The 27,627-nt window shown below is 60.5% G+C and overlaps 1 protein-coding gene across 9 annotated transcripts; it reads left to right on the top strand.

The window, feature by feature from the left end:
- The first annotated feature begins 1,276 nt into the window (after window positions 1-1,276).
- Window positions 1,277-25,225, top strand: ASPG (asparaginase). Of its 9 annotated transcripts, none has more exons than XM_023514501.1 (17): window positions 1,277-1,499; window positions 6,072-6,180; window positions 6,897-7,008; window positions 9,154-9,279; window positions 10,082-10,165; window positions 10,966-11,092; window positions 14,975-15,087; window positions 15,716-15,898; window positions 16,047-16,160; window positions 16,555-16,677; window positions 17,794-17,889; window positions 18,121-18,284; window positions 19,877-19,963; window positions 21,657-21,756; window positions 21,959-22,077; window positions 22,278-22,335; window positions 25,201-25,225. In XM_023514501.1, exons 1-16 carry the CDS (start codon window positions 1,418-1,420, stop codon window positions 22,291-22,293), a joined length of 1,755 nt encoding a protein of 584 aa, XP_023370269.1. In that variant the 5' UTR covers window positions 1,277-1,417; the 3' UTR covers window positions 22,294-22,335; window positions 25,201-25,225. The 9 variants fall into 9 exon arrangements, with proteins under 9 accessions (XP_023370269.1, XP_023370265.1, XP_023370264.1 ...); XM_023514499.1 differs by lacking the exon at window positions 25,201-25,225 and adding an exon at window positions 5,492-5,650 and having other exon boundaries at window positions 1,435-1,499; window positions 22,282-22,805; XM_012806545.2 differs by lacking the exons at window positions 1,277-1,499; window positions 25,201-25,225 and adding exons at window positions 3,471-3,653; window positions 5,492-5,650 and having other exon boundaries at window positions 22,282-22,805.
- The last annotated feature ends 2,402 nt before the right edge of the window (window positions 25,226-27,627 follow it).

Raw genomic sequence — 27,627 nt, 5'->3', positions numbered from 1 at the left:
GAAGTGACACTGGCCAGCGTGTAAGAAAGAAGAGAGAGAGCAGAGGGTGTGAGGAGGCTCCTTTGGGCCTCAGGAGAGAATGACTCTGAACACTCTGAAGAATAAAGAGGGGCAGGTGGATCTGGGGGCGCTAAGTGGGGTTTCTCACCACATACCTTCTGGTCTTGAGTCTGGGTGGCATTAGGAGGAGAAACCAGGGGTCCCAGAACAGCTCTGCCCCGAGGGAGTGGCACCCAGCCCTTCTGAACCCAGTCCCTGTGGGGAAGAAGTGTTTCCCTGGCAGCAGGGTTGTGGGGATGACCACAGCACCCTCCCCAGGACCTTTGTCCCCTTTGCTGCTTTGAGCTGCAGTCAGGTCACTAACACCTCCATCTGACTCAAGTTTGGGCAATTCCTGACCTCCTCTACCTATCGGTTCTAATCCTCTCCTCCCTGTTCTATCTTCCCAGGACCATGTCTCTGTGCTTACACTGCAAGGTGACCTTGCTGTTTCCACAACTTTCCAGAATGCACAGCTGTGGTCTTCTCTGGGAGGGCCAGGCACCAGCTCAAAGACAGTATGTCCCACACACCTTCCTCCTGCTTATCCCAGGTCTCCCCAACTCAGTGACCATACCACTTACCAGCTGCTCTGACCGGAGGCTTGATAGGGTTACCCCTGATTCTCCCCAGACTCAGCAAGTATTCCCAAAATGCCAGCTATGCTCCCTCTTTAGTCACCCCAGCCCCAGGCTCCCCCCAGGGAGGCTCTATCCAGCTGGGGTTGAACCTTCAGCTCCAGCCCCTCATGGGACTTCACTTCCTCTGGAGGAGTGAAGCAAGGTGGGCTGCAGTCCCAGGGGGGCGCTCTCTGGCTCTTGTCCTGGGTGGTATGTGGATGTACACGGCCGCCCCAAGGAGCAGATACCCAGAGCCTGGTCAATAGTGCTGGCTTTGCCAGAGCACCGGGCTTGGAGGGAGGGTGGCCCTCACTCTGCCTCTGCTCTCTGGGGTCTTCTGGAACCATGCCATGTGAGGCATGTGGCATTTGCACCACATACCACACCTACTCAGACATCTGGGCCCATGCAGGACTGGCCCTGCCCCTGGCCCTTTTCAGTGCCCTCAGAGTCTGAATAGGTACTCCCAAGCCCTGCATCCCTCTTCCACTCCCCTGCCCCATGCAGGTGCTCTCCTGCCCCTCTGCGAGGCCCTGCCTCTGCCCCGCCCCCTGCAAGACCCGCCCCTCCATCACCGGCATGCCTGCCTGGGGCCCACCCTGCCCCTAGATCCCGCCTGCTCCCCCACTCCCGTGCCCTACAGGCCCTGCCACTTCCCCCGGCACCGTCCTGTGCAGACCCCTTCCCTGCCTTCTTGGGCTGTGGTGGGCGCACCCTGGTTGTCCCCCCGCAGCCACCTGAGTCCCCGTGGTCCGGATATGGCTCGCGCAATGGAACCGGAGCGCAGGCTGCTGGCCATCTACACCGGCGGCACCATTGGCATGCGGAGCGAGGGTGGTGGTGAGTCGGGGGCTCTGCATCTTGGGCGGAGGTAGCCTCGGACTTTGCCAGAACTTGCTGGGAGCCATGTGGGACCCCTCCTGCCTTGTGGGGTGTTGTGGCCCCGTCAGTGAGAAGCCACTCTGGAAGTGGCTGGGAGAGGGGGAGGCAGGGGCGGGTCGTTGTCTCGGTGCCCCAGCCCTTCCAAGGCCACCTTGCTCCCCACGGAACCCACTTGTCACCAAGGCGCCCTGCCCCTGGAGAGAAGAGGGTAGGCCTGGCAGGACCCTGGGGACCCTGGACACACAGCTTCTCCCACTGTGGCGTAGCTGCCACCCTCCAGGCAGAGCACTTGGACTCCTGGGACATGGGAGGGATGGGCCCCCAGGGCGTGTCTGACCCCTGTTCCCTGGACAGACAAGCTGGTGGGAAGGTGTTAGGATCTGGAGATCCCCTCCCTGGGGATGACCCAGAGGTTCAACCTGGCGTCCCCATTCCCTGACCTCCCCTGGGCCTGGCAGCAGTGGAACATCTGCTTCCTGCACCTTTGGGGTGAGGACTGTGGGTTCCTGTGCAGAACGTGGTTTGGGGGAGTCCTGCCTTGTGTCCTCTGCCTGTGCACCAGACATAGAGTGAGTGTGCCTGGGCTGCTTCTGCAGAGTGGGAGCTCTGCAGGGCTCCCGGGCAGCAGTGCCACTGTGCGCTGGGCACTAGGGAGGACCCCAGCCTGGGCAGCCAGGCCCTCAGGGATGGGAACAGGATCACTGTCCCAAGCAGCCAGAAGGTTCTGGCAGGAAGGCAGGAATGCAGACCCCTTCCACATAGGTTCCTTGTGGGCTACTGTGTGGAGTGTCCCCCAGGGGGCAGAACAGCCCTCAGCCTCATTCCTGGGGGGTCTCTGCTGCTCCTGGCTGCCCGGAGTGGGCCTTCTCCAGGGACCCCTGTTGCCACTCTCCCCACCCTGGCCCTCGCACTCCACATGCTCCTGCCCAGGCACCTGTCTGTGGAGGGTTGTGTCACTCCTCTGGCCCATAGCAGCAGGGCCCTGTGGGTTCTGTCACTGTGTCTCTGTGGTGGCAATCTTGCGTCCACCTTGACACTGGAGAGGTGGGATGGGGTGTGGGTTTGAGACTGGAGAAAGTCTTCTAAGATCCCTGGGAACTGGCTCTGGGCACCTCAGGAGTCTGGTCAAAGACATAGTTGCTTTAGAGATAGGGGTCAGTGGGCAGTGGCCTATGCTCGGAAGCCCCTTCCTTGTGTAGCTGTCACCCCATCCGATGAACTCAGAGGAGCCAGCCTTTCCTGCTTAGCCTTCTGAGCCTGGGAGGCTCAATCTCTGTGGTCCCAGGGGAAGCAGCACTTCTGGCACAGAGCTGAGGCCTCCAGAAGGAACCAGGTGCTCAGGCCCGGCACCTCTCCCCTTCAGTGTGGCCTGCAGGGTTTGGGCCCTAGAAGATAGAGAGGAAAGAGACACGAGATCTGGTCTCCGCTGTCCCCTAGAAGCGGGACAGCAACATGCACTTATGGAGTAGCTGGGAACTGGGTGCCAGGGCCACAGGAGGCGGGGGGGGGGGCAGTTTGCTGTCCTGTGTGACTGGCGGTCAGTTGTCATTCAGGGACATGCAGACTGGGACCCGTCACCTTAGCTTCTTTGCCTACAACTGTGTGTGAGGTGTGGAGGCTTTGGGGGCCTTCCACACTGGCCCCACTCTCCATACCCCTCTGTGGAGCCAAACCTGACCTGGTAGGTGTCAATGATTAACGGCCCTGCTGACGAAGATTCTGGCCTCCCCTGGGGGCCTGGAGAGGGGAGTGTGGCTTCTGGACAGCAAAACTGTTTGGATTGTCACTGTTGGGACAAGTTCTGTGCCTGCTGGTAAACAGTGGCCGGCACACAGAGCACACCCTGCTGAGTTCATGGAGGGCAGGGTGATGGTGGCAGAGATGCCCTTTGACCTGACCCTTCTCTGAGCTCAGGGCACTATGAATCCAAGATGGCTGATGACCCCTGAGTCCGTGCACAAGCCTGCATCCATGGCCACATTCCACGCAGTTGAGAAACCCAAAAGCCTCCAGGGTCAAACTGGGGCCCCCAGGTGCTCGTCCCTCTTTCCGAAAGTCCCTCATGAGCCCAGACCCCTTCAGGCCTAGCTGGAATGCAGTCCTGGGGGCCAGGTGGGTTCCACACCCTCACATGCTTATGTGTCCCAAGTTTGACTTTGGTGGCTCCAGGGCACCCACTATTGGAGGGAGCAAACTCTCCTTCCTGGTGGGTGTATTTAGCAAGGAGCTATGAGGTCTCTTTAGCACCAGGGGACCTGTTACCTGCCTGCACGGGCCAGGGAAGGGTTTTGAAGGGCCTAAAGCTTTGGGGAGAGGGGGGTCCTTCATTAAGAAAAGTAGCACCATTTTCTAAGTCAGAGTTAGGTCTGAAAACTGATATTGATTTACAGCAGTGAAAGAAATCACAACCAATCACAAATTTCTAAGTAGCCAAGAATATGACAAAATCTAGAAAAATGGTTCTGTCAATTAACTTCCTGAGCCCCTTTGCAACTGCACGTCCCCACGTCCCATGGCTGCACGCTTTCTGTGTCCTAGCCATGCCTGACATGGGTGCAGTATGTTGCATAGAGCAGGGGATAAAGAGAGCTCAGTCTCATCTCTGGCCAGCCCTCCCAGGCAGGGACACCAGGGTCTGTGTTCCCCACTAGGCTAGCCCCTTCCTCCTGTAGTGTGGAATGTCCCTGGAAGCTGTTGTACCACAGGGTTAGCCGGCAGCAGCAGGACTGTGAAAGCACAGAATTTATTCTCTCGGTCCCTGAGGCAGAGTCTGATGGCACCGTGCTCCCTGTGAGTGTTTTCTGGTGTCTGTCACTCGTCTCCCAGGCCAGCATCTCCATGTGTCTTTCTGCTTCTAATCACCCCCACCTCCATCTTACAAGGACACATGAGATGGCATTGAGGGCCCACCTGCACACTCAGAATTATCCCCCCCATCTTAAGATCCCTAACACAATCTCATCTGCAAAGACTTGGTCATGTAAAGTGACACCCAAAGGCCCCAGGGATTAGGACATAAATATCTTTTGAGGCAGGACACTTGGCCACTATCACTGGGTGGCCTGGTGATTCCTGAATGCCCAGGGTCTGAAGTTTGGTCCTGTCTGCTTACGGGGCTGGCAAGTCCAGACCTTTGTGGAGTCCGGCCATGTCCTGGTCATGCTTTGGGCATCTCAGGAGGGCAGACAGGCCAACAGATATGCGTGGGTTCAATATCCTTATCTGCTGACTGAATTCTATGGTGTGGAGTTTTTGCAAATTGCTGTATTCAGCCAGCCCACGTCACCCAACCCTCCTGCAAATGTCTACAGACCTGGGGGGCTATCTGCAAGGCCAGGGAGAGGTGAGAGGGCAGGACTGGGAAGGGGCTTAGAAATGGGGTGGAAAGTTTAGCAGGTAGGGATATGGGAAAAGGCCTGGCAAAGATGTGGTGAGCGGTGGTGGGTAAGAAACACAGTCTGTGGGGACAGTAGAGTGGTGCCATCTTAATTGGCCAAGTGTTATTTAATTATAGAGGAATAGGAAATAGGCATAGCAGGGCTGGGGTGCTGCTGCTGGGAGTAGGGGAGGATGGGCCAGGAGGGAGATCAGAGGCTGGTTATGGGCCTTGCAGCTGGGGCCTAGGGGTCAGGGCTTTGGACCAAGTGGGGTGGTCAGGTTTACATTTGGCAGAGAATGGGCCTGTAATCTAGTGTGGAGTCTGACTCTTATGGCAGGTGGACAGGACTGAGGCAGAGATGGGGACAGTGAACCTAGCACAAGCATCCTTGTGGATGAGGCCAGCGTGCTCCAGAGCTCCCCCAAGGGAGGGCATCAGATGCCAGTCTACAGCTTTGTGTGTGCTCCCTCGAGTGGGGCTTCTGAGGCATGATGCTGTAGGCCAGGGCAGAACTAGAGGTAGCTGGGCACTTGGTGAGTGCTGGGTCCTCTGCTTCTTGGGGTTTGTGCAGGGGCAACTGCTTGAGACCCTGGAAGAGTCACACACAGACCATGCCCATCAGGAGCTCCAGTGTCAGCAAATAGAGCATGTAGGAAGAGCCTGTGGTCTAGGCATCCAGGAGGACTTCCTGGAGGTGGTGTCCTGATTTGGGTCTTGAAGCATTTGCTGGGTGAGCAGTGGGGTGGGGCAGAAGGACTTGCAGACAGAGCCAGCAATACATCTGCGGATATACCGGGAGGTGGAGGGGCGAGAGTGGGCACACATGGCCGGGCTATGAGACAAAGGCTGGGGGGGACTGGCACCTCAGAAGCTTTGGTTGGGAGTATGGGTTCATTTGAAGATGGGGGTGTAAGCAGAGGCAGGCCCTGGGTGGGGATGCCAGACACTGGGATGAGCTCCTGGGCCGAGCTCCTGGGCCATTGGGTCAAGAAATGAGGAATGAATATTGACAGGAAGCCATGGCTTCCAAATATGGGGCAGCCATCTGTCCTCCCAGGGGTCCTGGTGGTGGCCACAGCAGGCCCAGCCCCAGCCTGGCTCCCAGTGACTGTTGGCCCTGACCACACACTCCACCTGGACTCTGTTTGCAGTGCTTGTCCCTGGGAGGGGCCTGGCTGCTGCCCTGAGGATGCTGCCCATGTTCCATGATGAAGAGCACGCTCAGGCCTGTGGCCTCCCGGAGGACACCTTGGTGCTGCCGTGAGTGTGGGCTCCTCTGGGTGTCCTGCGCGGGGGTGGGGGAGGCAGGGTCCTGAGACTGGACAGTGCCAGCTGGTCCATGTGGCCACCTCAGCACTCCCACACCAGCCTGGCTAACGTCATCTCACCTTCATGGGGCTTTAGGACTGACCAGCAGCCATCTTCCCCTAGAGCCTGTGCATCACAAGGCTAGGGGAGGCAGGGCCTGTGGCTGCATGTGTGCTGGGTTCCATACTCCCTCCCTGTCCTCCTCTTATGCCCCCTAAGCCTGGTTCAGCACGATGAGATGCTCTTGTCCAGGGACTGCCTGTCAGAAGTGGCTGCATTGACTCAGGTGGCTTCCCCCTCCAATGTGGAGGTTCCCTCACCTCTCAGCTCTGGGAGAGCTCCTGGAAGTCCTCATTGGTGGAGGCTGAGCCCCGGCAACAAGCCGCCTTCGGCGTTGTCTTCTGGCTCATCATGGGCCAATCTGAGCCTCCCTCTCAGAGCTGGTCAGGAAGGGGACATGGCTCTGGAGCAGCCCCACCTGGCCCATGTCCTTGCTTCTCTTGTGGACCACAGCCCCTGGACCTAAGCTCCAGGTGGAAGAGAGGTTGGGCTCCCAGGCTCAGAGCCCACTGACAGGGGCCTCTGCTGGGCCAGAGGGAGCAGAGTGGTCAGGGGCTTTGGAGCAGGAGGAGGGGCAGAGTGGGAGCCAACCCCTCTGCCTCCTGCAGCCCTGCTAGCCCTGGTCAGAGGATTATCTATACAGTGCTGGAGTGCCAGCCCCTCTTTGACTCCAGCGACATGACCATCACCGAGTGGGTTCAGATTGCCCAGACAATAGAGGTAGGGGGCTGTGGGCCATGGGCGGGGCTTTGGAGTATAGGCAGGGCTGCGAGTGTAGGTGGGGCTGTGAGTGTAGGCGGGGCTCGAGGGCAGGGCTGTGGGCCATGGGCGGGGCTTTGGAGCATAGGCGGGGCTGTGAGTGTAGGCGGGGCCGGAGGGCAGGGCTGTGGGGCATGAGAAGGGCCAGAGGGCAGGGCTGTGGGGCCATGGACTGAGCTGGAGGGCTGGACTGTGGGGCATGGGCGGGGCTGGAGGGCAGGACTGTGGGGCATGGGCAGGGCTGGAGGGCAGGGCTGGAGGCCATGGACTGGGCTGGAGGGCCGGACTGTGGGGCATGGGCAGGGCTGTGGTGTGTGGGAGCATGGGCGGGATGGGGTAAGGCCAGCCTGCACCTTGGGTCTGCCCTGCAGACGTGGAATCCCCCTGCTCAGCCTCAGACCTGGCAGCATCTGCCAATGGCAGCTTCAGGAAAGGACCAAGTCTGAGGGTCACACTTCAGCACCAAGGCCCTGAGGCCCTTTCCCCAACGCAGGTGGAGGTTGGGTAGTGAGGGCCACATCCACTTTCTGGCAAAGGAAATGCTGGACCGCTGTGTTGGTTTGTTCATGCAGTTGCTTGCCGAGGTGACAGTTGCCGACTTCACAGGCCTGACCCCGCTTCCCTGCCACTCCCTCCCCAGGCGAGGCCTTAGCGGATTTAGGGCAGGCGCCTCCTCCGGTGTCCGCAGAGCAGTGCAGCGTCCACTGTACTGAAAGCAGACATGCCACCTCTGTCAGCTTTTCTTCCCTGGGCCTCCACCATCACAGCTCCCCTGCTCACTCAAAGGCCTCACCTGGGGGACCCCTTCCACCCCACTGAGCCCTCTAGTCCCAATTCCTACCCACTTCCCTTAAGAACCCCCTGTTCCCCTGAGTGGGATCACCGGGCTCCCCCTTCCCTCCTAGTTACTCTTGTCCGCCCCGGCCCCCACACCTCCCGGGGGTGGCTCCTGCTGGCCCATGATGGCCAGGGGCTCATGGCTCTAGGTCCTGAGTGCCCTGGGGTGGGAAGCCGTGGCCTGCTGGCGGCCTTGTCAAGCACCCAGAGCCCCAACTCAGCCCTGCTGGTACCAAGCACCCTTTCCTCTTCTTGATAATGGCCTTGTGTTTGTAGTCACACTGCCTGGAATACTGTGACCCTGACCCATGGTGGTCCAGGGCAGGCTTCCCCATTGTCTCCAGCCATGCCCTCCAGTCCAGACCCAACTGCTTTATGGAGGCCCATGGTGTGCCCTGCTGCCTTTTCTGGGGTCCTGGCCCGGCTGGGCCTCGTAAAGGCCTTCCCCTGCCCACGGCTATACCCAGACTGGCTGGCAGAGGGCGCCCCTGCCATGCCTCAGCAGATCCCTGGCCAGCACCATCTTTATGCCCCATGGGAAGACCCGGCCCAGTGTGAACCCTTGGCCCTAGGAAATGGGCTCCTGGATGCCATGGTCCAGGGCAGCCGTCCACTCGGGTCCAGCCTTAGTCCCCCTCCGGGAGGCGGTGGCCAGAGACATCCCTGCATGCCAGCTTCACTCCTGCCAAGCTGGCTGGTGGGCCCAGGAGGGCTCTGGCCTTTCTTGGTCCTAGAAGGCCATCCTAGGTTTGCCTGTCAGTGTCTTGCCCACCTGCCCAACTGCTGTCCCAAACAGCCCCTCAAACACCTGTTGGCCTCCAGCAATGGCTATGCCTTGGGCTTTGTGTCCTTGGCCTTGTACCCGTCATGTATGTCCATGAGGAACCCTCTTATGGGACTGCAGGACCCTGCCCAGGGGCCAGGAGCCTCTTTGTGGGGTTCTCCAGGGGCACTGAGCTGAGTTCCAACATAGCCCCTAGACTGACCAGCTGCCAGGCATTGCCAGTCTGAAGAACCTGGGGGCACACTGACTGGAAGTTTGGGGACAGTCCTGTCCTGGGAGAGTGTCTATAGGCCCCTCACACTTATTTTCATCTGAGGAGAGCCACAGGGCCAGGGGTTGTGATGACACTAGGGCCCAGGACTGTAGGCAGGGGCCCTCCTTCCAGAGGGGGGTCTACGGTTTTCAGGGTCTCATCCCCCACACCCCTGCACCTGGGCCACTTCCTGCTGCTCACTGGCCTGCCCTGAGCATTTGACCTCCCACAGAAACACTACAAGCAGTACCACGGCTTTGTGGTCATCCACGGCACAGACACCATGGCCTTTGCTGCTGCCGTGCTGTCCTTCGTGCTGGAGAACCTGCAGAAAACCGTCATCCTCACTGGTGCCCAGGTAACCCTAGGGGTCTGGGGCTGGGATCTAGGGTATCCTCAGGCCACAAGGCATGTCAGTGCTGCTGGAGGCTGAGGTGGGATTCCGAGCTTCTCATTCAGTCTAGTGGCTCCCAGGGGTGGCTCCTGCTGGCCCATGATGGCGAGGGGCTCATGGCTCTAGATCCTGAATGCCCTGGGCTGGGAAGCCGTGGCCTGCTGGCGGCCTTGTCAAGCACCCAGAGCCCCAACTCAGCCCTGCTGGTGCCAAGCACCCTTTCCTCTTCTCCATAATGGCCTTCTTTTTGCAGCCACTGTGACTGAGACTCAGCGGGGTGGCCACACACAGGGCAGGTGCTGGGGAGGCCCTGGTTCCCACTGTGGTTCCCATCAATGCCATCCTTAGAGGCCCTCATACTTGAAGCCCTTCCTTTCTCCCTCTGACCCAGCACAACTCCCCAAAGCCAGGACTGGTGGAATGATCTAGAAAATGGCTTACTTTGAGGGAAGGCAGCAGGGAGACCTGGCCTCACATTAGGACCTCCTACAAGCTCACTTAGAGTTCCTGTTGCCCTCAGGTGGCTTCACAAGAGCAAACCCCAGTGCTGCAGGGGCCAGTCCTACCCAAGACCTTGAGAATCCTTCTCTACAGGGCAGACTTGTGTCCGTTTGAGCAGAACCTGGCAACAGCCCCCAAAAGCTCCAGGGAAGCATGCCCTGGGCTACGGATTCCTCAGCTGGGCCTTCAGGGGTTGCCTGGAGCGTTAAGCCAGGAACTCTGAGTTCCCCAGCCTCAGCCCCTCTACGCCCCTACCCCCCACCAGGTGCCCATCCACGCCCTGTGGAGTGACGGTCGTGAGAACCTGCTGGGGGCGCTGCTCATGGCTGGCCAGTATGAGATCCCTGAGGTGCGGCCCTGGGTGGTTCAGGGAGCTTGGGGGTGGCCTCAGGTGAGACTTGCTCAGAGGGCCCAGGCTGGACTTGTCTTTCACCTTATAAGAGATATATAATCATGTCGAAAACCTCAGAAAACCGGGAGTGGAAGGACACAGAGTCACCCCTAAGCCTTGCTCCCCAAACAGTGTATTTCTTCCCAGGTTTCCCGACCGCCATGTTCACAGTGTAGATGAGCCTGTTGTTTTCCTGGGACAGGCTGTGCCCAGCACCGCTGTGAAGCTCTTCCCTGTGGTGTCTTTCTGTTTCATGTGGGCCCCAAGGGGACAGTCACACTCAAGTGGTGGGGCAGGAGCCTGTTGTCTTTAGCGCTTCCCTTCCTGGGCAGGAGTGGGGAGGAGGCTTAACTGGGGTGCATTTGTGGGTCCACCTCACTGCCCAAGTTGTGGGCCTGGTCCCTCCTGGGGGACAGCTCATGAGTGGCTTAGAGGCTGGGCAGAGACTCAGCTTTCCAGAAGTGCCCTGCAGGGACTGCACCCACCATGAGGGCCTCTCTGAAGTCTCCTGCCTGGAGGGCAACATGGTGCCCCTCCTGGACCAGCCACCTGCTTGCCCATGGGTTTGCCCATGGGGGCACAGGGCTCCAAGGGGCCTGCGGGGAGCAGCATCTGCAATGTGGGCTCTCGGGGTATCTGTGGTGGGGGGATGGCAGTCCACCTCCCCTGGGTGTCTTGTTGATAGCAGAGAGGAAGCGGGGCCCCGGCAGGCCAGCCTGCTCTGAGCTGCCATCCATCCCTCCCTCCCTCCGCCCCAGGTCTGCTTGTTCTTTCAGAATCAGCTATTTCGGGGCAACCGGACGACTAAGGTGGATGCTCGGAGGTTTGCGGCCTTCTGCTCCCCCAACCTGCCCCCTCTGGCCACTGTGGGTGCTGATGTCACCAGTAAGCCAAAAGCAAGGCCCCAGTGTGTGGGCTGCCACAGAGAGACTGCCTGGGGCTCGGGGACCTGGTGACTTGGAGAGGACTTACCACTTGCTTCTGCCCTGGGCTTTGGAGAGGGTGGGCTGTGAGTGGTCACCACAGGCTTGGGGGGTGGCCTGGAGCAGAGGTTCAAGGGACCTGCCCATCCTGTGTCCTGCCCCAGCCAAATGGCCCTATGCCTGGGAGTTTCTCCCACACTGGCTGTGGCTCAGCCACACCCCTGGCCTCCTGGGGCACATGCTCCTGCCCTGCTACCTTGGCCTTGGGAGTGTGGGGGGAGTTCTTCTGTCCTCTGGGTCTGGCAGGCAGCCCAGCTGTCCCTGTAGGGCTGACGGTGTCTCAGTTGGTTGTGTGTGCTGAGGTTGCCCCTAGGGAGGTGGCCTCAGACCTTGCTATCAGAGACCAGTGCCCTGGCCAGGCCTTCTCTGAGATTCAGAGCCATGCTTCAAGGCCTACACTGCTCCACCTGGACATCACCCTCCTGAGGGAGCCTCTGCCTTCCTGGGCTCTGGGCCAGCTGTCCTGCCCCAGGTCTGTTCTTCTGCTATGACAGGGGCTCTCAGAGGGGCTGCCCTGGCCCTGGTGCCTCAGCAGCACCTCCAAAACCACCCTGGGTCCCATGGACTTCAGACTGAGGTATGGGTCCTGGGGCTGATTTGGGGCCTCCACCTCAACTCTCTGGCTGTGGTGTCCTGTTCTCAGGCTGCAGAGCTGGCCTGCCTTGGGGAGCATTTTGACACCATGCCCCAGCTGGGCTCACTGTGTGCATGGCGAGGTGTGGCTGCTTGTCAGGAGCCGTGAGCTGCTCCCATCTGACTGGGTGACTGTGCAACTTCCACCCACTCCCATGCTCCCATGCTATCTTCTGTTTGGGCTGGGCATCGGCAGGCGGTGGGTCAGACACACACAGTTGCTGGTGGCCTGGCAGGCAGTTCCTGGGGAGCCTCCAGGAATAGTCCTGCCCCACTAAGAGGAGAAGATGCTCCTAGAGAAGGAAGGCAACCAGGCCTGACCTCCCAGGGCCAGGGCCTCCCCAGGTGCCCCAGACACAGGGACCCTGAGAGGTGCTGGGAAAGGGCTGTGGTGGAGGGGCAGGAGGGGTTCTAGGCATGTCTAGCTAGGGGTCCTGTTCATGAAAACAGGTAAAGGCAGGTGCCCCTGAATGCACCCAGCGCCTTTGGATGCTCAGACAAGGCATCCCTGTGGCAGGCCAGGTGCATTGGTAGGTGGGGACCTGCTGGTGGCCCCATGGCCCCTCAGCAATACAGGGCAGGGGGAAAGCACAGCGCTCACTGCCCCTATGGGAAATTGAGGCAGAAGGGGGCAGGGCCACATCAGGAGGTGTTGGCTCAGGCCTGAGCCCTGGCACCTATTCCAGGGCTCACACCCTGCACCTGCCGACCCCTGACATTCAGGCGCCTTCTATGGAAAGCCCAGACCACATCATCAGCATGTGTAGCATGCCTTGGGGGCCCGGCAGCGGGTATTTGCTCATGGAGAGCCACGGCGGTCCAGAAAGCTTCTTGGATGAGGTGGTCCCTGCTGGTGCTGATGTTACCCCGGCTTGCTTGTCTGTGCTGGGTGGTGGCACTTGGCCCTCCAGCCCAGGAAGGAGGAGTGGTGTAGACTTGTGGGCGGCTATCCTGTAGGCTCGGCTCCCTGTGGGGACTGAGTCAGGACTTATCTGGGGTCCAGGAGTGGAGCTCTGCCTGCAGGTGGGCTGCCCCCACCCCCTGTCCTGAGGAGACCATGGAGGGCTTCACCAGGGAATCTAGGGCTCCTGCTGGCACCAAATACCAAATTTGGGCCAGGAGCACTCTGGCCTTGGGCCCAGCACTGAAGCTGACGCCCCCTCCCCAGCCAAGGTCCTGCTGGTTTGCTTCCCATCTGTTCAGGGTGTGGGAATCCAGCTGCCCCACCTGATGTCGGGCTGCTGGGCCGGTTCTGCACCAGGTGCTGGGTATTGAGAAACCCCAGGTTCTGCCCAGGGTGTGGCTGCCTGGGGCCCTGGGGAGGGGGCTGAGGGACAGAGCCAGGGCCTGATTGCTTCATCATGTGTCCCCACCCTCCTGGCAGTGGTGGTGGGTACACTGGTGGCCTGGGCGCTTTCTCTGGGGCTTGTCCTGGGACGTTTACTTAGCCTCTGGGGTGAGAGGAGTGGGCTGGCCATCACTAGACCACAGACAGGGGCTGGATGCTCAAAAGGCTGCCCAGCCACAGTCTTCGAGGTGCTGAGGCAGGAGGGCCTGGGTTCTGGGGTCACACTGGCCCTCTGTCTTTTAGCTCTGCACACTGGAGCAGCCCCCTCCCCTACAAGCTCTGCCTTCCCAGGTCCTGAGGCTTGAACCACACCCTTTGGCTCCCAGAGCATGGTCCCTGGGGCAGGGGCTGTTCCAGGACTTGGTGGTCACTTTGCCTGGTCACAGTGCTACCGTTCCTTCTCTCTCAGCCCTGGGTGTCTTGGCAGCCATGTATCTGACCTCCAGCAGGCCCTGGGTGGGAAGAACTTGGGATCTCAGGGAGCTGCTCCCCAGGCCCTTGGGTGGGCTGGCTGCACTGTGGATGGGGGCCTCCTTTTCCCTGTGTGAGTCCCCTCTGCAGCCACAGTTCTGGTGGTGGCACCTCCCCTCCCCCACTCCCTCCTCCCACCCTTGCTGACACCTTATTTGCTGTGTGGCTGAGAAGCCCATCCTAAGTGAAAGGGTGGCCATCCTGTGGGTAGGGGCCTGGCTGCCAAGAACCTGCCCCTCTCCGCAGCCAGCACTCCTGTCTATTTTACCCCTCACCCTCCACGAGTGTATTTGAAATTCTGCTGCTTATTATCACATGTGGCTCACTTGGCAGAAACAATAGGAGGCCTGAGGCTGACAGCCCCCTGTAGGGTGGGAAGAGTCAGGGGCCTTCCCGTTGCTCCCAGGACACTGGGCCTGACCCTCTGGTACCCCAGGCTAGGCTGTTCCCCTCTGGAGTCTTGGATTCCCTGGCTGGACCAGAGGGTCTCCGGGGTGCCTGCTGCCCCAGGGCAGGCTCTCACATCACTTGGTGAGTGGGGCTTGCCAGTGTCCACTTCTGCTTGGCTGGAGGCTGCAAGGTACCCAGGGCCACAGGAATGGGCCTGCTTTTGGCACTGACCTCTGAGGTTTACAAGCCAGGCCCCACGCACTGCAGAGCAGGAAGGCTGGGAGACCCTGGGCCACTCAGGTGCTGGAAAGGATGGTGACCTCAGACCTGTCCACAGGCGGGCCCCCTAGGCAGCTCCACTACATTGTACATATGTAGCCATCTACATTCACAGGGCACTGACCCCAAACCTCTGCCCCTCTCCACTTTCTGCAGGGCCTGGGACTCCACCATCACTCATCCTGGGTATGGGGAGAGGGCATTGGGCACACATTAGGCCTCTAGGATTTGGGGGTAACCCCCAAGGAGCGCCAGATGACTCACTGGACTTGATGGGCAGTAGGCAGGGTTTCAGAGGATGGGCTCTGGCAGTTCAGAGGATGTGGCCCTGACCGCCCTGCCCGGCACACTCCCAGGTGGCCTGAGACTCAGCAGGTTTCTGTCTCTGTGTGTCCCCTCATCTCCTTGCCCCCTAGCCTGGCCAGTTGAGATTCCTCCCTGGTCTGTCACTGTGTCACCCATTGTTTGGCTATTGATCTCTCTCTTGGAACCGAGTGTACCTTGTGCCTGGGCCCTGTGCATACCACAAAACCAGGCGTAGCCTAAGTGAGCCTTGGAGAGGAAGAGAGGGCAGGAGAGGCTCTGAAAGCAGAGCTGGCAGGACCGGGGTCTTGGGTAGCAGGTGACCGCAAGCCCCACACTTAGCCCGTCCCTTTCCCACAGTCAACAGGGACCTCGTACGCAAAGTTGGCAGGAAAGCCCAGCTGGTGGTGCGGGACAGCGTGGAGCCGGCTGTGGGCTTGCTGCGCCTCTACCCTGGGATCTCTGCCTCCTTGGTAGGGTCCACCTGCCCTCCTGCCCCGTACCCTCCCTGGCTCCTTGTGGCCTACCAGGCTCCCAGACCTAGCTCACGCCCACCCCTGGCCTGCACAAGGGCCACTAGGATATGTACTCCCACCCTGCCATCCAGGCTGAGGCATTGGGGCTGACTCCGAGTGGATGCTTGTGGGCAAATGGGCTGCAGTTTCCCGGGATGATTGCTATCTCTCATTGCTGTCTTCCTGTGGTCTTCCTCTTCCTGCTGCCATCTGACCCCAGTTGTGACTGTAGTACCTGCCTCTGTCCTGCTTTCCCAAGATGCCTATGGGACCCTGGCCCTGTCCTCTGCTGTCTGAGTGGAGCTTTCTGCCTTTGGGGTGGGAGCAGGGCTGGTGTCTGGCTTGCAGGGGACCCTCAGTGTGTTTAATGGCAGTGTGCCCTCACCAGACCCCAGACAAGGGTAGAGTTGCCAGGGCCAGGGCCTCAGGCTCCTCTGTGTCCTCCCCTACCTCTGCAGTGCTCCTTGGTGCTCTGAGCCTGAAACACCAGGCCACAGACGCTGCAGACAAGGTGTCCCTTGGGAGGGTGTGGCAGGGAACAGGAGGCAGAGGCCACACCATCAGCCCCACCTCCACTGCCCCACAGGTCCGGGCCTTCTTGCAGCCCCCCATGAAGGGCCTTGTCATGGAGACCTTTGGCTCAGGGAATGGGCCCACCAAGCCAGACGTGCTGCAGGAGCTGCGGGTCGCAGCTGAGCGTGGCCTGGTCATTGTCAACTGTACCCACTGCCTTCAGGGGGCAGTGACTTCAGACTATGCAGCAGGCATGGTAGGAGAGGGACACTGAGGCAGGTGGTAGGGGGAAAGGAGAAGTCCCACAGCCTGGTCTGGGCCACATGTCTGGGAGGCTCCTGGAGAGGCGACAACAGCCCACACCCTTTCCTGCTCTGAGCCCTGAGTCCTGAGCCTCCCTACAGGCAATGGCAGGAGCTGGCATCATCTCAGGCTTCGACATGACATCAGAAGCTGCTCTGGCCAAGCTGTCATATGTCCTGGGCCAGCCAGGCCTGAGCCTGGATGATAGGAAGGAGGTGTGTCCTCTCTGGGCTGTGGGTGCTCACACTGATGGCTGGCTCTGGGGGTATGGCTGGCTTGTGGGGCTCTCCATGGTGGGGAGGGACCAGCTCCGGCCTCCAGGCTCCCTGGTGCTCACCTCACTGTGAGCTAGGCACCGCCTGTCCTTGCTCCTTCTCTGGGGACCCTCAGGTCCTAGCACAGGTGGACCAAGATCCTTCCCCTTCTTCCACCCTTCTCAGACATATTCAGCCCCAGGCTCTTGGGCTGCCAGCCCCTGGGGCCTCAGAGACTCCCAGCTGACTGTGTGGCTGGCTAGTGGTGCTGGCCCTGTGTGGGGAGCCTAGGCCTGGGGCTGGTCTGCTAGTCTGGCCCTGGCAGAACCTGCCCACCCCATGTTCTCTCCCCCAGCTGCTGGCCAAGGACCTCCGTGGGGAGCTGACACTGCCCACAGCTGACGAGCCCCAACCCTCACTGTGTGGCAGCCCGCTGGATCAGAGGGTTGCCTGGTTATTGGGTCTGAGTGGCAGCCAGGTACAGCCAACATGGGTGGGAGCAGCATGGGAGCTGTCTAGCAGCAGATTGGGCCCCTGCACCCCCTGGTCCCCATGGGATGTGCTAGGCACGGATCACCTCAGTCATTCTAGCCCCTGAGCTGGAACTCATGCATGGTTTCGGTACCACGGCCCAGGAGAGGGTTTAGGATCCACGTCGGGGACATTTGCAGGGATCCATGGGGTAACAAACTGGACGGGAACTGGGTCATGTAGTGCCGCCTTTCCAGCTTGTGGACTGGGGCACACAGCTGATGGCTGGGGGCTGTCGCCTGGCTGAACCGCAGCCCTTTGACAACCTGTGCTGGCCAAGGTATAGGGGCTGCCAGGAGGCAGGTGGGACACTCCACATCCGCACACAGAGATAAGTGTCAGCCTTCAAGTAACTCCTGTCCTTGTCGGTGTACAGACCTGGGAGGGTGGGGTGGCTGAGGACCTGCTTTGGGGCCTGGGGTCTGTGGGGGCCAAGGGGGCTTCCTGTACCCCACACATTGCCCCAGCCTCTGCCACTCTTCCTGGCCTGGCACTGGGAGCGTTGCTTCCCAGTGTGTCTGTGTGGTCCCCCTTCAGGGACAGTCCTGTTCTGGTGAGCTGCTGTGGTGGTAACTGCCACTTTCTGGGGGTGCTTGTTGGTGGTCAGATAAAAGGGGTCATTGGGGTGGCTGCCTGGCCTCAAGCCCTCTAGGGATGTGAGCCAGGGGCAGCAGCCTTGTGGTCAGGCTGGGCCATGCCTGCTGGGTGCACTGGCACCTGTGAGGACTCTTCTGGGACCCCGGCCTCCTGGTGTCTTGGGGACTCTGGGTGATGGGGCACTGAGTGGGTGCCCCTCCGGAACATGGAGCAGGGTGACTGTCGCCCCTTCTGCATGCCCCACTGGGTGGCTTATTTTGTCCCTGACAGTGATGATGGAGACAGGAAAAAATGAATCTTGGAGAGCAGGTGGCTTTTTCTCCTCTGTGCCAGAGGACCCACTGTCCCCAGCATGGGGTGGCAGGTGCAGGCAGTCTCAGGGACTGCTGGCTCTGGCTGCCCTTTCCCCAGGGGCTGAAGACCCAGAGGGAGGCATGGGTTCCAGGTGCCACTGTTCTCCCCCCAGGAGGCTGATGCTGTGCGGGACACTCTGATGCCCAGCCTGGCCTGTGCTGCAGCCCATGCAGGAGACCTGGAGGCCTTGCAGGTGCTGGCAGACCTGGTGAGCCTTGCACGGGGGGGTGCAGCCAACCATAACAGACTTGGGCATGAGGGCTTTGCCTGTCAGGCTGGGTAGCAGTGCTGTCTTGCCAGAGGGTAGGGCCTCACTGCAGCAGAGGGTGGGCACAGTGGCTGAGCTGGGCCCCACCCTTGGGGGTACAGCTGACCCTCCATGGCCTGCCCAGAACTCCCTCAGGGGCCACGTGACAAGGCACTGCCCTTGTCACCCCAGGGCAGTGACCTGAGCCTGGAGGACTTCCATGGTCAAACCCCATTGCATACAGCTGCCAAGGGGGGCCACGCCAGAGTGGTTGCCATGCTGCTCCAGAGAGGTGTGGATGTGAACTCCCGTGACCAGGATGGCCTTAGCCCGCTGCTGCTGGCTGTGAGGGGCAGGTACTGGGAGTTGGGGCTGGACATAGCTTCCCTGGGCAGGTGGGTCTCAGAGAGCTGCCGGCCTGCCTGTAGTCATGCAATTTCCTTGGGCAGAGCTCAGAAGACTAGGGACACCTACTTTCTAGAGCCGTGCCTGCCCTCACCCAGGCACTGCAGGGGACACAGAGACACTGGGCACTGGGGCTGCTCTGCTCCACAGCAGAGCCAGAGGCTGGGGTCATCTGAGGTCATCTGCCAGGGCTTCCTCACCTGTGGCATGCGTGTGAGTGTGTTGGTGGGGTCTCCCCATGTGGGGGAGACAGGGAGGGTCCATGTTGAAGGATAGCTCTCAAAGTGGGTAGCTATCACACAGGGCTGGGAACTAGGCCAGGCATAAGCAGGCCTTTTTCTCCCCTCTCAACCCCGCCCAGCAATCCTGCTCCCTAGGGCCAAGGGGGAGTGTAGGGTCTGGTGGTCAGCCAGCACTAGGGGGCCCTGGGGTGGGGGTGGGGGAATCATCTCTTTTCCCTAGGGAGGTCCTACCTGGTCCTACCCATGGTTTTCCCTGGGCCCACTCCTTGTACCCCTCCATGTCACCTGCTGCTGTTAACTGACAGTGGAAACTTGGGGAGGGGGCAGATCTTGGCCACCTGTCCCAGGTCTTGGGTTCCACTGCTCTGTCCAAAGTCTCAGGCTGCAACCAGGCAGGTTAGACACACATGTGAGTGTGTCCAAGGGGCTGGGGCTGTTAGCCTCTGCTGAGAGCCATGTGGGGGCAGTCCTGCCGGCGGCTCAGGGATTTCTGCCTGGGTATGTGGCCTGCAGGACCCTGGGTTATCTGGGGGGAAGTGGGTGCTCCTGAGTCCTCTGGAGAGAGCCCAGGGGTGTCTGGGCCAGGAGCCACCAGGCTGACATGTCCAGTCCTGAGCGTTCCTCCCCAGCTGTGAGCCCTGGGGTGGGGTGTGTCACCTTTGTGAAAGGGTTGGGGTGGGGTAGAAGGTTCTTTCCAGGCTCTTGTGATCATTGAGGGCCTGGTGGGTTGGTAGGAGGGGAAGGGGCTGTGGCCTGTATCTGATACACAGGCAGGGCTGATCTGGGTTGGGAGTCCTGGACTATGTGTCCTTGGTGTGGTAGGCATCTCAGAGATGAAATCTCTGGGTCCCTCCTGAGACCTCAGACTGCCTGCCCTGCATCGCCCTGTGTGGTGTGAGGGGTCTAACCCCTACAGAGACCCCCCAGCCCATAACCTCACATTTGTTGCTGAAAATGGTGTAGCCACATCATTTGTGGCATGTGCAGGGCATAGTCAGCAACTGTGGTGCTCAGGGCCAGGTCACCCACCACAGCCTGAGGTGCCTCCTCGGGCCCTTGGACCTCCAGTTCCTTGGCTTTGCTGGGGGCCCCACCCCATCCCCATCCCCACAGATGCTCACCCTAGGCCTGGCTCCAGAGACCACCCTGGGCCTGGCCCTGGCCCAGGGCTATGGGTCTTGGGGAGGCAGTCCCCGTGCCTGTGACAGGACACTGGCCTTGCTGGTCAGTGTGAATGGGGGGTGGGGAGGGGCAGCTATGCCCAGTCAGGGCAGAGGCCAGTATGCTTCTCTTTACAACAGGCATCAGGGTGTCATTAAGCTACTGCGAGCGGCTGGGGCCTGCCTGTCCACCGAGGAGCTAGAGGACGCAGGGACAGAGCTGTGCAGGTGAGACCTTCTGAGGCTATGGGGATGGGACTTGAAGAGGGTAAGCCAGGCCTGCCTGGAGGTATGGGGCTCAGAGGAGGGACAGCCCCCTCTGCATGTGGCCTGCCCCAGCCCTGCTGATGGGAGAGGTGTCTGCCCAGGCCACACCCTGGGGCTGTACCCATCTGAGAGGACAGCCCAGTGGGCGTGTGTGTGGGTATGGGTTTGCATGCATTTGTGTGCTTGTGTGGTGGGCAGGGACAGGACTAGAGGGAGGCCAGGCTGCATTTGGAGAGGTTGGGGTAGGTGGTGGGCTGAGGAGCTGGGCCTCAGAAAGTTGGTGGTGGGGCTGGGTGGACAGTAGGCCTGGCGTGGAGCTCAGATCTTCCTCTGTCCCCACAGTCCCCACCCCCGACCTGGTGACCTGCAATAGCTTCCTATGCCCAGCCTGGGCTACCCGTTGGTGGGATGGGTTGGAGAGCCATAAGAGACCCAAAGGGGTGAGGCAATGGCAGGAGTCCTGGGCCAGGTGCAGGCTGGCAGCAGGGTTGTGCCAGAGCAGGGATCCTACATGTGGCTGGGCTCTGTGTCCCCCAGGCCTGGGGAGTGGATAGGGATGGGGGACCTAGGCTGACTGGCTAGGGGAGGCTATGTGCCCATGCAGCAAGAGAAGGCATTACAGCCCTGGCCCCACCCTGCCCAGACACAGGTGAGGTAGTGAGACCCTCATCCTACCCAGGCTCAGCCTTCCGGCCCTGGCCCTCAGCATCCCCAGGGAACACATGTGGCTAGCTGCCCCTGCCTTTGTCAGCATGAGGTGGGCTCTCAGAGGTGACTGGAGGGGCCAACCCTATCTTGTGGGGCCCACCACAACCATTGGTGTTGGCTTTGAAGGGCTTCTGGGGTGGCTTGGGCCAGGACTGTACCCCAGGAGCCTTGTGGGCTATACCGATGGATGGAAAAACTGAGGCGGTAGCCAGGTTCCTTAGGGGCAGCTTAGGAGTGGGCTTGGCTAGCCTGAGCTGCTGGGCTAGACTTGGGTACTGGGGGGGCCCTTGGGCAGGCCTCCTGGGGCCAACAAATGGAAACATAACCTCTCCCAGACATTGCCCACCCTGGGGTAGTTCCACTTGGGGCATAGGGCCATCCAGCCTGATTCTCCCAGAAATCACCACGGCTGCTCCCTGATCAGGAGAGAGTCATGGGGATCTCTGGAGGAGGCGGAGGCCTACCCACTCTAGCACATCTGGTGTGGCCTCACACCTCCATAGCCTCTCAGGGTAGGGGTGGGTTCCCCATAGAAGGGGCCTGGGGGAAGGGGATCTGGCAGGAGGCCTGACCTCTACTGGCCAGGGCCCCCCCACGTGGCCTGCTGGGTCTAGGGCATACCCCGACACTGGGCTCCTCCTGTGTCTCTGTCTTTGAACCACTGGGCACCTCAGACTTTCCTCTTTTCTCTGTGGACCCCACCCCAGGGAGAATGGGGTTGTGAAATGTGAAACTGGCCTAGGGCACTTAGAAGGTGGGGGTGGTGTGTGTGTGTGTGTGTGTATGTGTGTGTTGGTGAGTGCTTGAGCCCTTGACCTGGGTTACAGCCACACTCACTGGGTGAAACCAGACTCCAGGCTGCCTGTGGGCCCCCAGCGACGTTAGCTGTAGGGCCTGGCCTCTGCTGGCCAGGCCGGCAGCCCTGACTGCTCCCTTTTCTCCCCAGACTGGCATTCCGGGAGGACACTGATGGGCTGCGGGCGTGGTGTCAGGCAGGGGTGGACCTGGGGCAGCCGGGCTATGATGGGCACAGTGCTCTGCGTGTTGTGAGTGCCCCTATACCCTGTGTTCTGGCTGAAGCCCACCACCTCCAGGAAGGCGGCCTTGACTAGTCCACCAGCTCTCTTGCCTCTGCCCCTCCCCCAAATGCCTGATTCCCAGGAGAACCATGTACATGGGCAGGGGTATCAGGGGCCAAACTGCTGGCTACATGCTCCTGAGACAGCCCCTCCCCATCTGTCCTCACAGGCAGAAGCAGCTGGGCACCTGGAAGTGGTGTCCCTTCTACATAGCCTTGCAAGTGGGGTCACTGCTGAGGCCCCAGGCCCAGTGAGTTCTCACCTGGGCGAGGCTGACATCTGTCCCCAGTGAGTTCCCCACCCTGCAGCTGGTTCCTGGCTCAGGAATGTGTCTAAGAGCTGGTCTCAGGGACAGAGCATGAGGGGGGCTGGGATGGGCCAAAGTCTGTCTAGGGTGTGCAGAGACCCTCCTGTGGGGGGCGGGAGACAGGAGCAGGCAGGGAGGCTTCCCAGAGGAAGGCCACCTGAGATTCCTGCATTCTGTCTAGGCAGGCTGCCCTGTGATGGACCAGACCTGAGCACTGGAGGGACCCAGCCTGGCTCCAGGTGCTTCCATGGTACACCCTGGCCAGCATGCCCCAGTAGGCCCTCTGGGTTGGGTGCTTCCACTTGTCTCTCAGACCAGGCCACCAGCTGGCACCCCCACCCCCTACTCCATTGTCTCACCCTCCCAAGTCCCAAGGATGGCTGGGTTTGCTCAGGTCTGGCCTGGGCCTTCATGTAGTACTTGGGCCTCAAGTTCTCAGGAAGGAGGTCTTGGGAGACCTCAGAATTTCCAGAAATTCTGCTTGGGGTCTAACCTGAAGCTGTCTTGTGACAGCACAAGCCCTTCCTTTCCTTCTTGCTGAGACCTGCTGGAGGAGTCTCAGGCACTGGCCTTGCTGGCTGTCCAGCTGGGAAGCTCCCCCACAGCTGAGGCTGCATCCCATCTGTTTTCACAACAAAGCCTAAAGTCCCTGTTGGGCCACATGGCAATAAAGTCATTCTGGAGACCACTGGCTCCCCAGGCTCCCAAAGCCCAGCTCTGAATGGGTCTGTCTGGGTCCTGGGACTGTGGGTATGTGGCAAGTCAGGCCCCAGGCTGGGGCAAAGGGCAGTGTCTTCAGCGCCCAGGGGAGGAGGGTGAGAGACACTTAGCCAATCATTCCCAAGATGGCTGACTGCGAGTGTGAGCCAGGCTGGGGGTGGCACAGGGGAGGTGATTCTGGACAAGCTGTTCTTCCTTTCCTACTTGCCCCTGCCTGCATCTGTGCCCCCATGAGTTTGCTGATGTTGCTGCTCCCTCCAGACCACGTCTGCCCTTTCACCCCTATCTCCTGCTATTGTTAAGCTTGGCATCACCTCCTCCAGGCAGCCCTCCACCCTTCTTGGGTGCACACTGCTCCTGCTGGACTCTCCTCATGGCCCCTGGTTGCTATCTGGTTTTCCGTCAGCCTACTGTGCCCATCACAGACCAGGGGCTCACCAGGGTCTGGGGGACTTTCCACTTTCTCCAGCGGTAACTCCTCAGGACAGTCCGTTCCAGCTCCCAGTCTGCCTGTGGTCCCTGCCTCATCACCCAGGCCCCTGCCGGGGAAGCAGGGGAGGGGCAACCCATGCCACCCTGGTTGTGCCAGCCTGGGTAGGTGGGTATGTGGGTGGGCCCTGTGGCAGGCAGGTGTGCCCAAGGGCAAGGTAGGCCTGGGCCCAGTGGGTGTGGGTCTCCAAGGGCTGTGGGCAGCTGTATGCCAAGTTAGAGGCCTGGCTGGGGCTGAAATTAGGTGTTTGGACACCCAGCTTGGTTCTCAGTCTAAACTTTAAGTGGTTCCTGGGGCCAGCTACCCCCAGGCATGGGCCACCTGAAGAGCTGCACACTGTCCCTGACCTTCCTCACTGGATGTGAGGAGCTGTGGTGGTGGCTTCCCTCTAACTGCCGTGTGGATTTCTGTCTGGCTGGCTCTTAGATGGGGGCTTGGGAGGGCACTGTAAATGTTGAACAAAAGTGTGACCCTGGACCTGGCCACTGGCACCTGGACACAAACAGGCTCCTTAGCCTAATTTCCAAGCCTGGCTGGCATTGCCACCACAGTCTCCCCATCCTTGCCCAGACCCAGTGTACCCAGGCCTTGCATAACCAGGTGACACCACATGAACATGGCAGGCTGGGACAGCCTTTGCCCCACCCCTGATGATGCTCCATGATGGCTACTTGGCCTAGGAGCCAGAAGCCCCGCTGTCATGGGTGAGCTGGCACGCTCCAAGTGCCTGGTGGAGTTACAGAGGGGCAAGGCCACCTCTGGGATCATGCAGCTGAGCCCACCCCAATGTCCTCGTTTGCTCCTGCACTCGGCAGCTCTCTGGAAGTGCCCACCCCCTCACTACACTTACGAGGATGGGGCAGAGCCCTTCGCCCACAGCCACAACACACTCAGCACTTCTCTCAGGCCCCCGAGCCCCAGATTGTGAAAGCCACAGGTGGTTTACGTTACCCCACATGGCAGCACCCTCCTAGAGCAGGTGCCAACCTGCCAGTGTAGACACCTACTTATTCTGACGCCCTCTGGAGAGCACTTGCTGAGCTGACTTTTGCCCAAGTGGGTCATTGATGGAGTTCAGTGGAGCCATCTTGGGGGTGACAAGGTTGGGGAGGAGCCTATGGCAGTGGGCAGAGCAGTAGGTCCTCACAAGGCTAAGAAGCTGCCCCCATCCCAGGCCCCTTTGCACATGTGTGGGATCTGGGTCCCTGGGACAGCTCCTGCCTGGACAGTGTCTCAGGAACATATCTGAAAACTTCTTTGGGGGCTGTTGTGTGCCCCTTGGTGAGTGGCCAAACTGGCCCTGTGGAATTGAGCTTCTACGCTGGGAAGAGAGTGGCCTCCCTGGGCCTCCTACTCCTTAGTGTGAAACCGGAACAGCCAGGACAGAAGACAGTTTTGGACATTCGCATTCTGCCATGTCTTGGTTAGTTTTGTCTTAATTCTGCCTCCCATTTTACAAATGAAGAAACTGAGGACTAAGGCATGGAGTGGTCAAGGCCTGCGCCCAGGGCTGCATGCTGGCGTCAGGCACAGCTGGGCTATAACTGCCTTGCACCAGGCCCAGCGCCTGGTCTCTTGCCACAGTGGTTGGCTGGTGAGACACAGCCGGGGGCCCTGCTCACACCTGGTAATTTCTCACTGGGGGAACACTCAGCTCCCACAGCCCATGGAGAACCACCTGGATCCCAGGGTTATCTCGGGGAGACATCTCCCCTTCATCACAGCCACTATCTATGTTTCCCAGGATTTTCTATCCTAAGATCAGACTCCTCTGTTTCAGTTCAGGGCCCTGCAAGGGCATCTCATCCCAGCTAGCAATAACCACACTTCTCTTGCATGCTAGGAAGTCCCCCTTCTGGTCACAGCTCGGTATTTCCTGTATTTCCTGATGCAGGTGGGAGGCACAGGTGCCCATACCCGTCACCCCCCTTCTGATTATCATCACCCTCTGATGCTGATGGTGAGCTGGCTTCGCTGGGTAAGGGGAGCCCACTCAGGCCTCAGTGTGTAGGAGGAGTTGGACCAGGGTTCAGAATTAAGAACAAGAGAGGTGGGTTCACCCAGCCCACGCACTGGTGGAGTAGGGTGGGAGAAAATTCCCAAGCTCCTCTTGTGGGTCACAAGTCTCTGTGCCCCCTTTCTACCTCAGCCCCACCCACAGCTCCTCTGCCTCCACATGCAGACCCACAGACTGAGCAGTGCCCTCTCCAGCAGGAGCCGTGCAACCTCTGTGAAGTCATCACCCCTCTCTTAATCTCAGTTGCCCCAACTATAAGTGGAAATACTGAAATCTTTGCCAGTAAACCACACACAGCATGTATGAAAATGTCGCAGGTCTGCCGCAGTTTGGCCCAGGTCAGTCTATGGCTCCTGCACCTTGAGAACACTGGTGTCCCAAAGGCTAGTGGCCATATGCTGCCACTTTGTCCTAGAGCAAATTATGGCCACCCCATGCTACCCAGCTCCACGCAGTCACACCAGTGGCTCAACACTAGGCAATGACTTCAGGGTGTCACCTCCCCCCAAATTCCCTATATTTCCTAAAGCCAGAGCCCTCCCCACAAACTCCCATTCCCTCACCCCCATCAACTCAATGGGCAGCCCAGACTGGCTGGGAGTCCCTGGGAGGCGCCATTGGTCAGGCCCAGACACCTCCAGGTGAGTAAGTGGCAGGGCCGCCATGCGTGTTAGGGGTGGGGGCAAAGTGCAGGCTGGGTAGGGGGAGGGCAGGACGCCGACCTCACCCTGCGCAGAGCTAAGGGGGCAGGTATGGGACTCCCAGTGTGGGCCGCCCTGGCTACCTTGCTAACTGGACAGGCAAGGGGCTGAGAACCAGAAACTGGAGGGCGGGCGTGTCCCTCCCTCCCTCCAGTTTCACTTTCTCTTTCTTCCCTCCTCTCTGCCCCCTCCCACGGAGTTCCCTTTGAAGTGAGAGGGGCGGGATGGGCATGCGGGGCCCAGGCCCCCAGACCCTGCTGGGAGCATCCCCCGGTCCCGGGCTCTCGTCTGGGTCTGGTCCTCACCTGCCTGGGCCGCCCTGGGCCCCAATTCTGCCAAGTGCGGACCCCGACCCGCTCAGCGAGCCCGGGCGCCCCGGCTCCCAGGAGAGATGGCTCGGGCGTGGCCAGGTGCGCCTAGGCTGGGCGCTGGAGGCGGGGGTGCCAGGCAGGGCGGGAGGCGAGTGAGTCAGGGCCGCCCCCGCGCGGGCGCGCCGAGCAGGTCCCGGGGCCGTGGACGACCCACCGCGCGACCCGCGGGCCCAGAAGCCGCCCTGCCGGGAAAAACCGGTCCAGCCAGAACGGCGCGGGCGCATTCCGGCGCCGGGGGAGGGCGGCCGCGCGCTTAAAAGGTGCCGCCGCGCTGGCCGCTGCCACACGGAGCGAAGCCGCCTGCCACGCGGGACGAGGGGGCGCAGCGCTGCGCGGAAGGGCTGGGCCCGGCGGTTGCGCTGTCCCTGCGAGCGCCAGGGCGCCCAGGGCGTTCAGGGGCCCGGGACCGCGTGGAGGTGCGGAGGGCCAAAGCTGGGCAGTGGGGCGCATGGGCACATGCCATGGGGCGTAGGGGCGACGCTGTCGTTCCAAGGCGTGGGGCTTTTCTTTCCACAGCACAGCGAACCGACGGTGTCAGGGACTCGCGCGCTTGGTCCAGTGGTTCTTAACAGTTCAACAGTTCTGTAGCGCAATTGTGAAATGTTTAGGACCACTAGATCCGGCGGGCCTGGCAGCGGCGAAAACAACGAAACATTCCACGCGTGGTCCGGGGTCAAAGGCAGGGATGCATTGGGCCAAATGAAAGGAGCCCATGGACCTGGCTTTGCGCACCCTAGTGGGGCTGGAGCCCAAGGCTCTGCGCCCCCAAAGCCCTGGGCCCCTGGCTGTTCCCATCTGCTATGAGGGACACAACACTGGCCGTGGGGCACGGCATGTGAACCAGTGCAGTGGGGAGGTGGCAGGGCGTGGCTGTGCCCTGCTCTGGGAACTGCAGGGGCGGGGGCGTGCTGGGTCACCCATGCTGCTGGCCCACTGCCGGTCAGGACGCCACCAACAAGGGCCTCACCCGTCTTAAAACCAGTACCTGGTGTATGCCCTGCAGGGTCCTGGAGCTATCCTGGGCCTGGGTTGATGGCCTGGCCAGCCACATCTTCCTGCGGGAGCTGGAGATGGTGCCTCTTGTGGAGGCCTCTCCATCCCCTGGAGCTGGTGAGTCCTGTGTGGTAGGTGCTAAACGAATGAAGGACTCCCAGGGACAGAAACCAACTGGTGTTGGCAGGAAGTTTGGAGACCACACCCCAGGTAGAGGAGAGAGGGGCCCACTACCTGCT

Source organism: Otolemur garnettii, unplaced genomic scaffold (genome assembly GCF_000181295.1).
Source record: "Otolemur garnettii isolate 467f Iridium unplaced genomic scaffold, OtoGar3 scaffold00054, whole genome shotgun sequence".
In the NCBI taxonomy this organism is placed as follows: Eukaryota; Metazoa; Chordata; class Mammalia; order Primates; family Galagidae; genus Otolemur; species Otolemur garnettii.
Note: the sequence above shows the minus strand (reverse complement) of the source record. Positions and strands in the feature narration are given on the sequence as shown.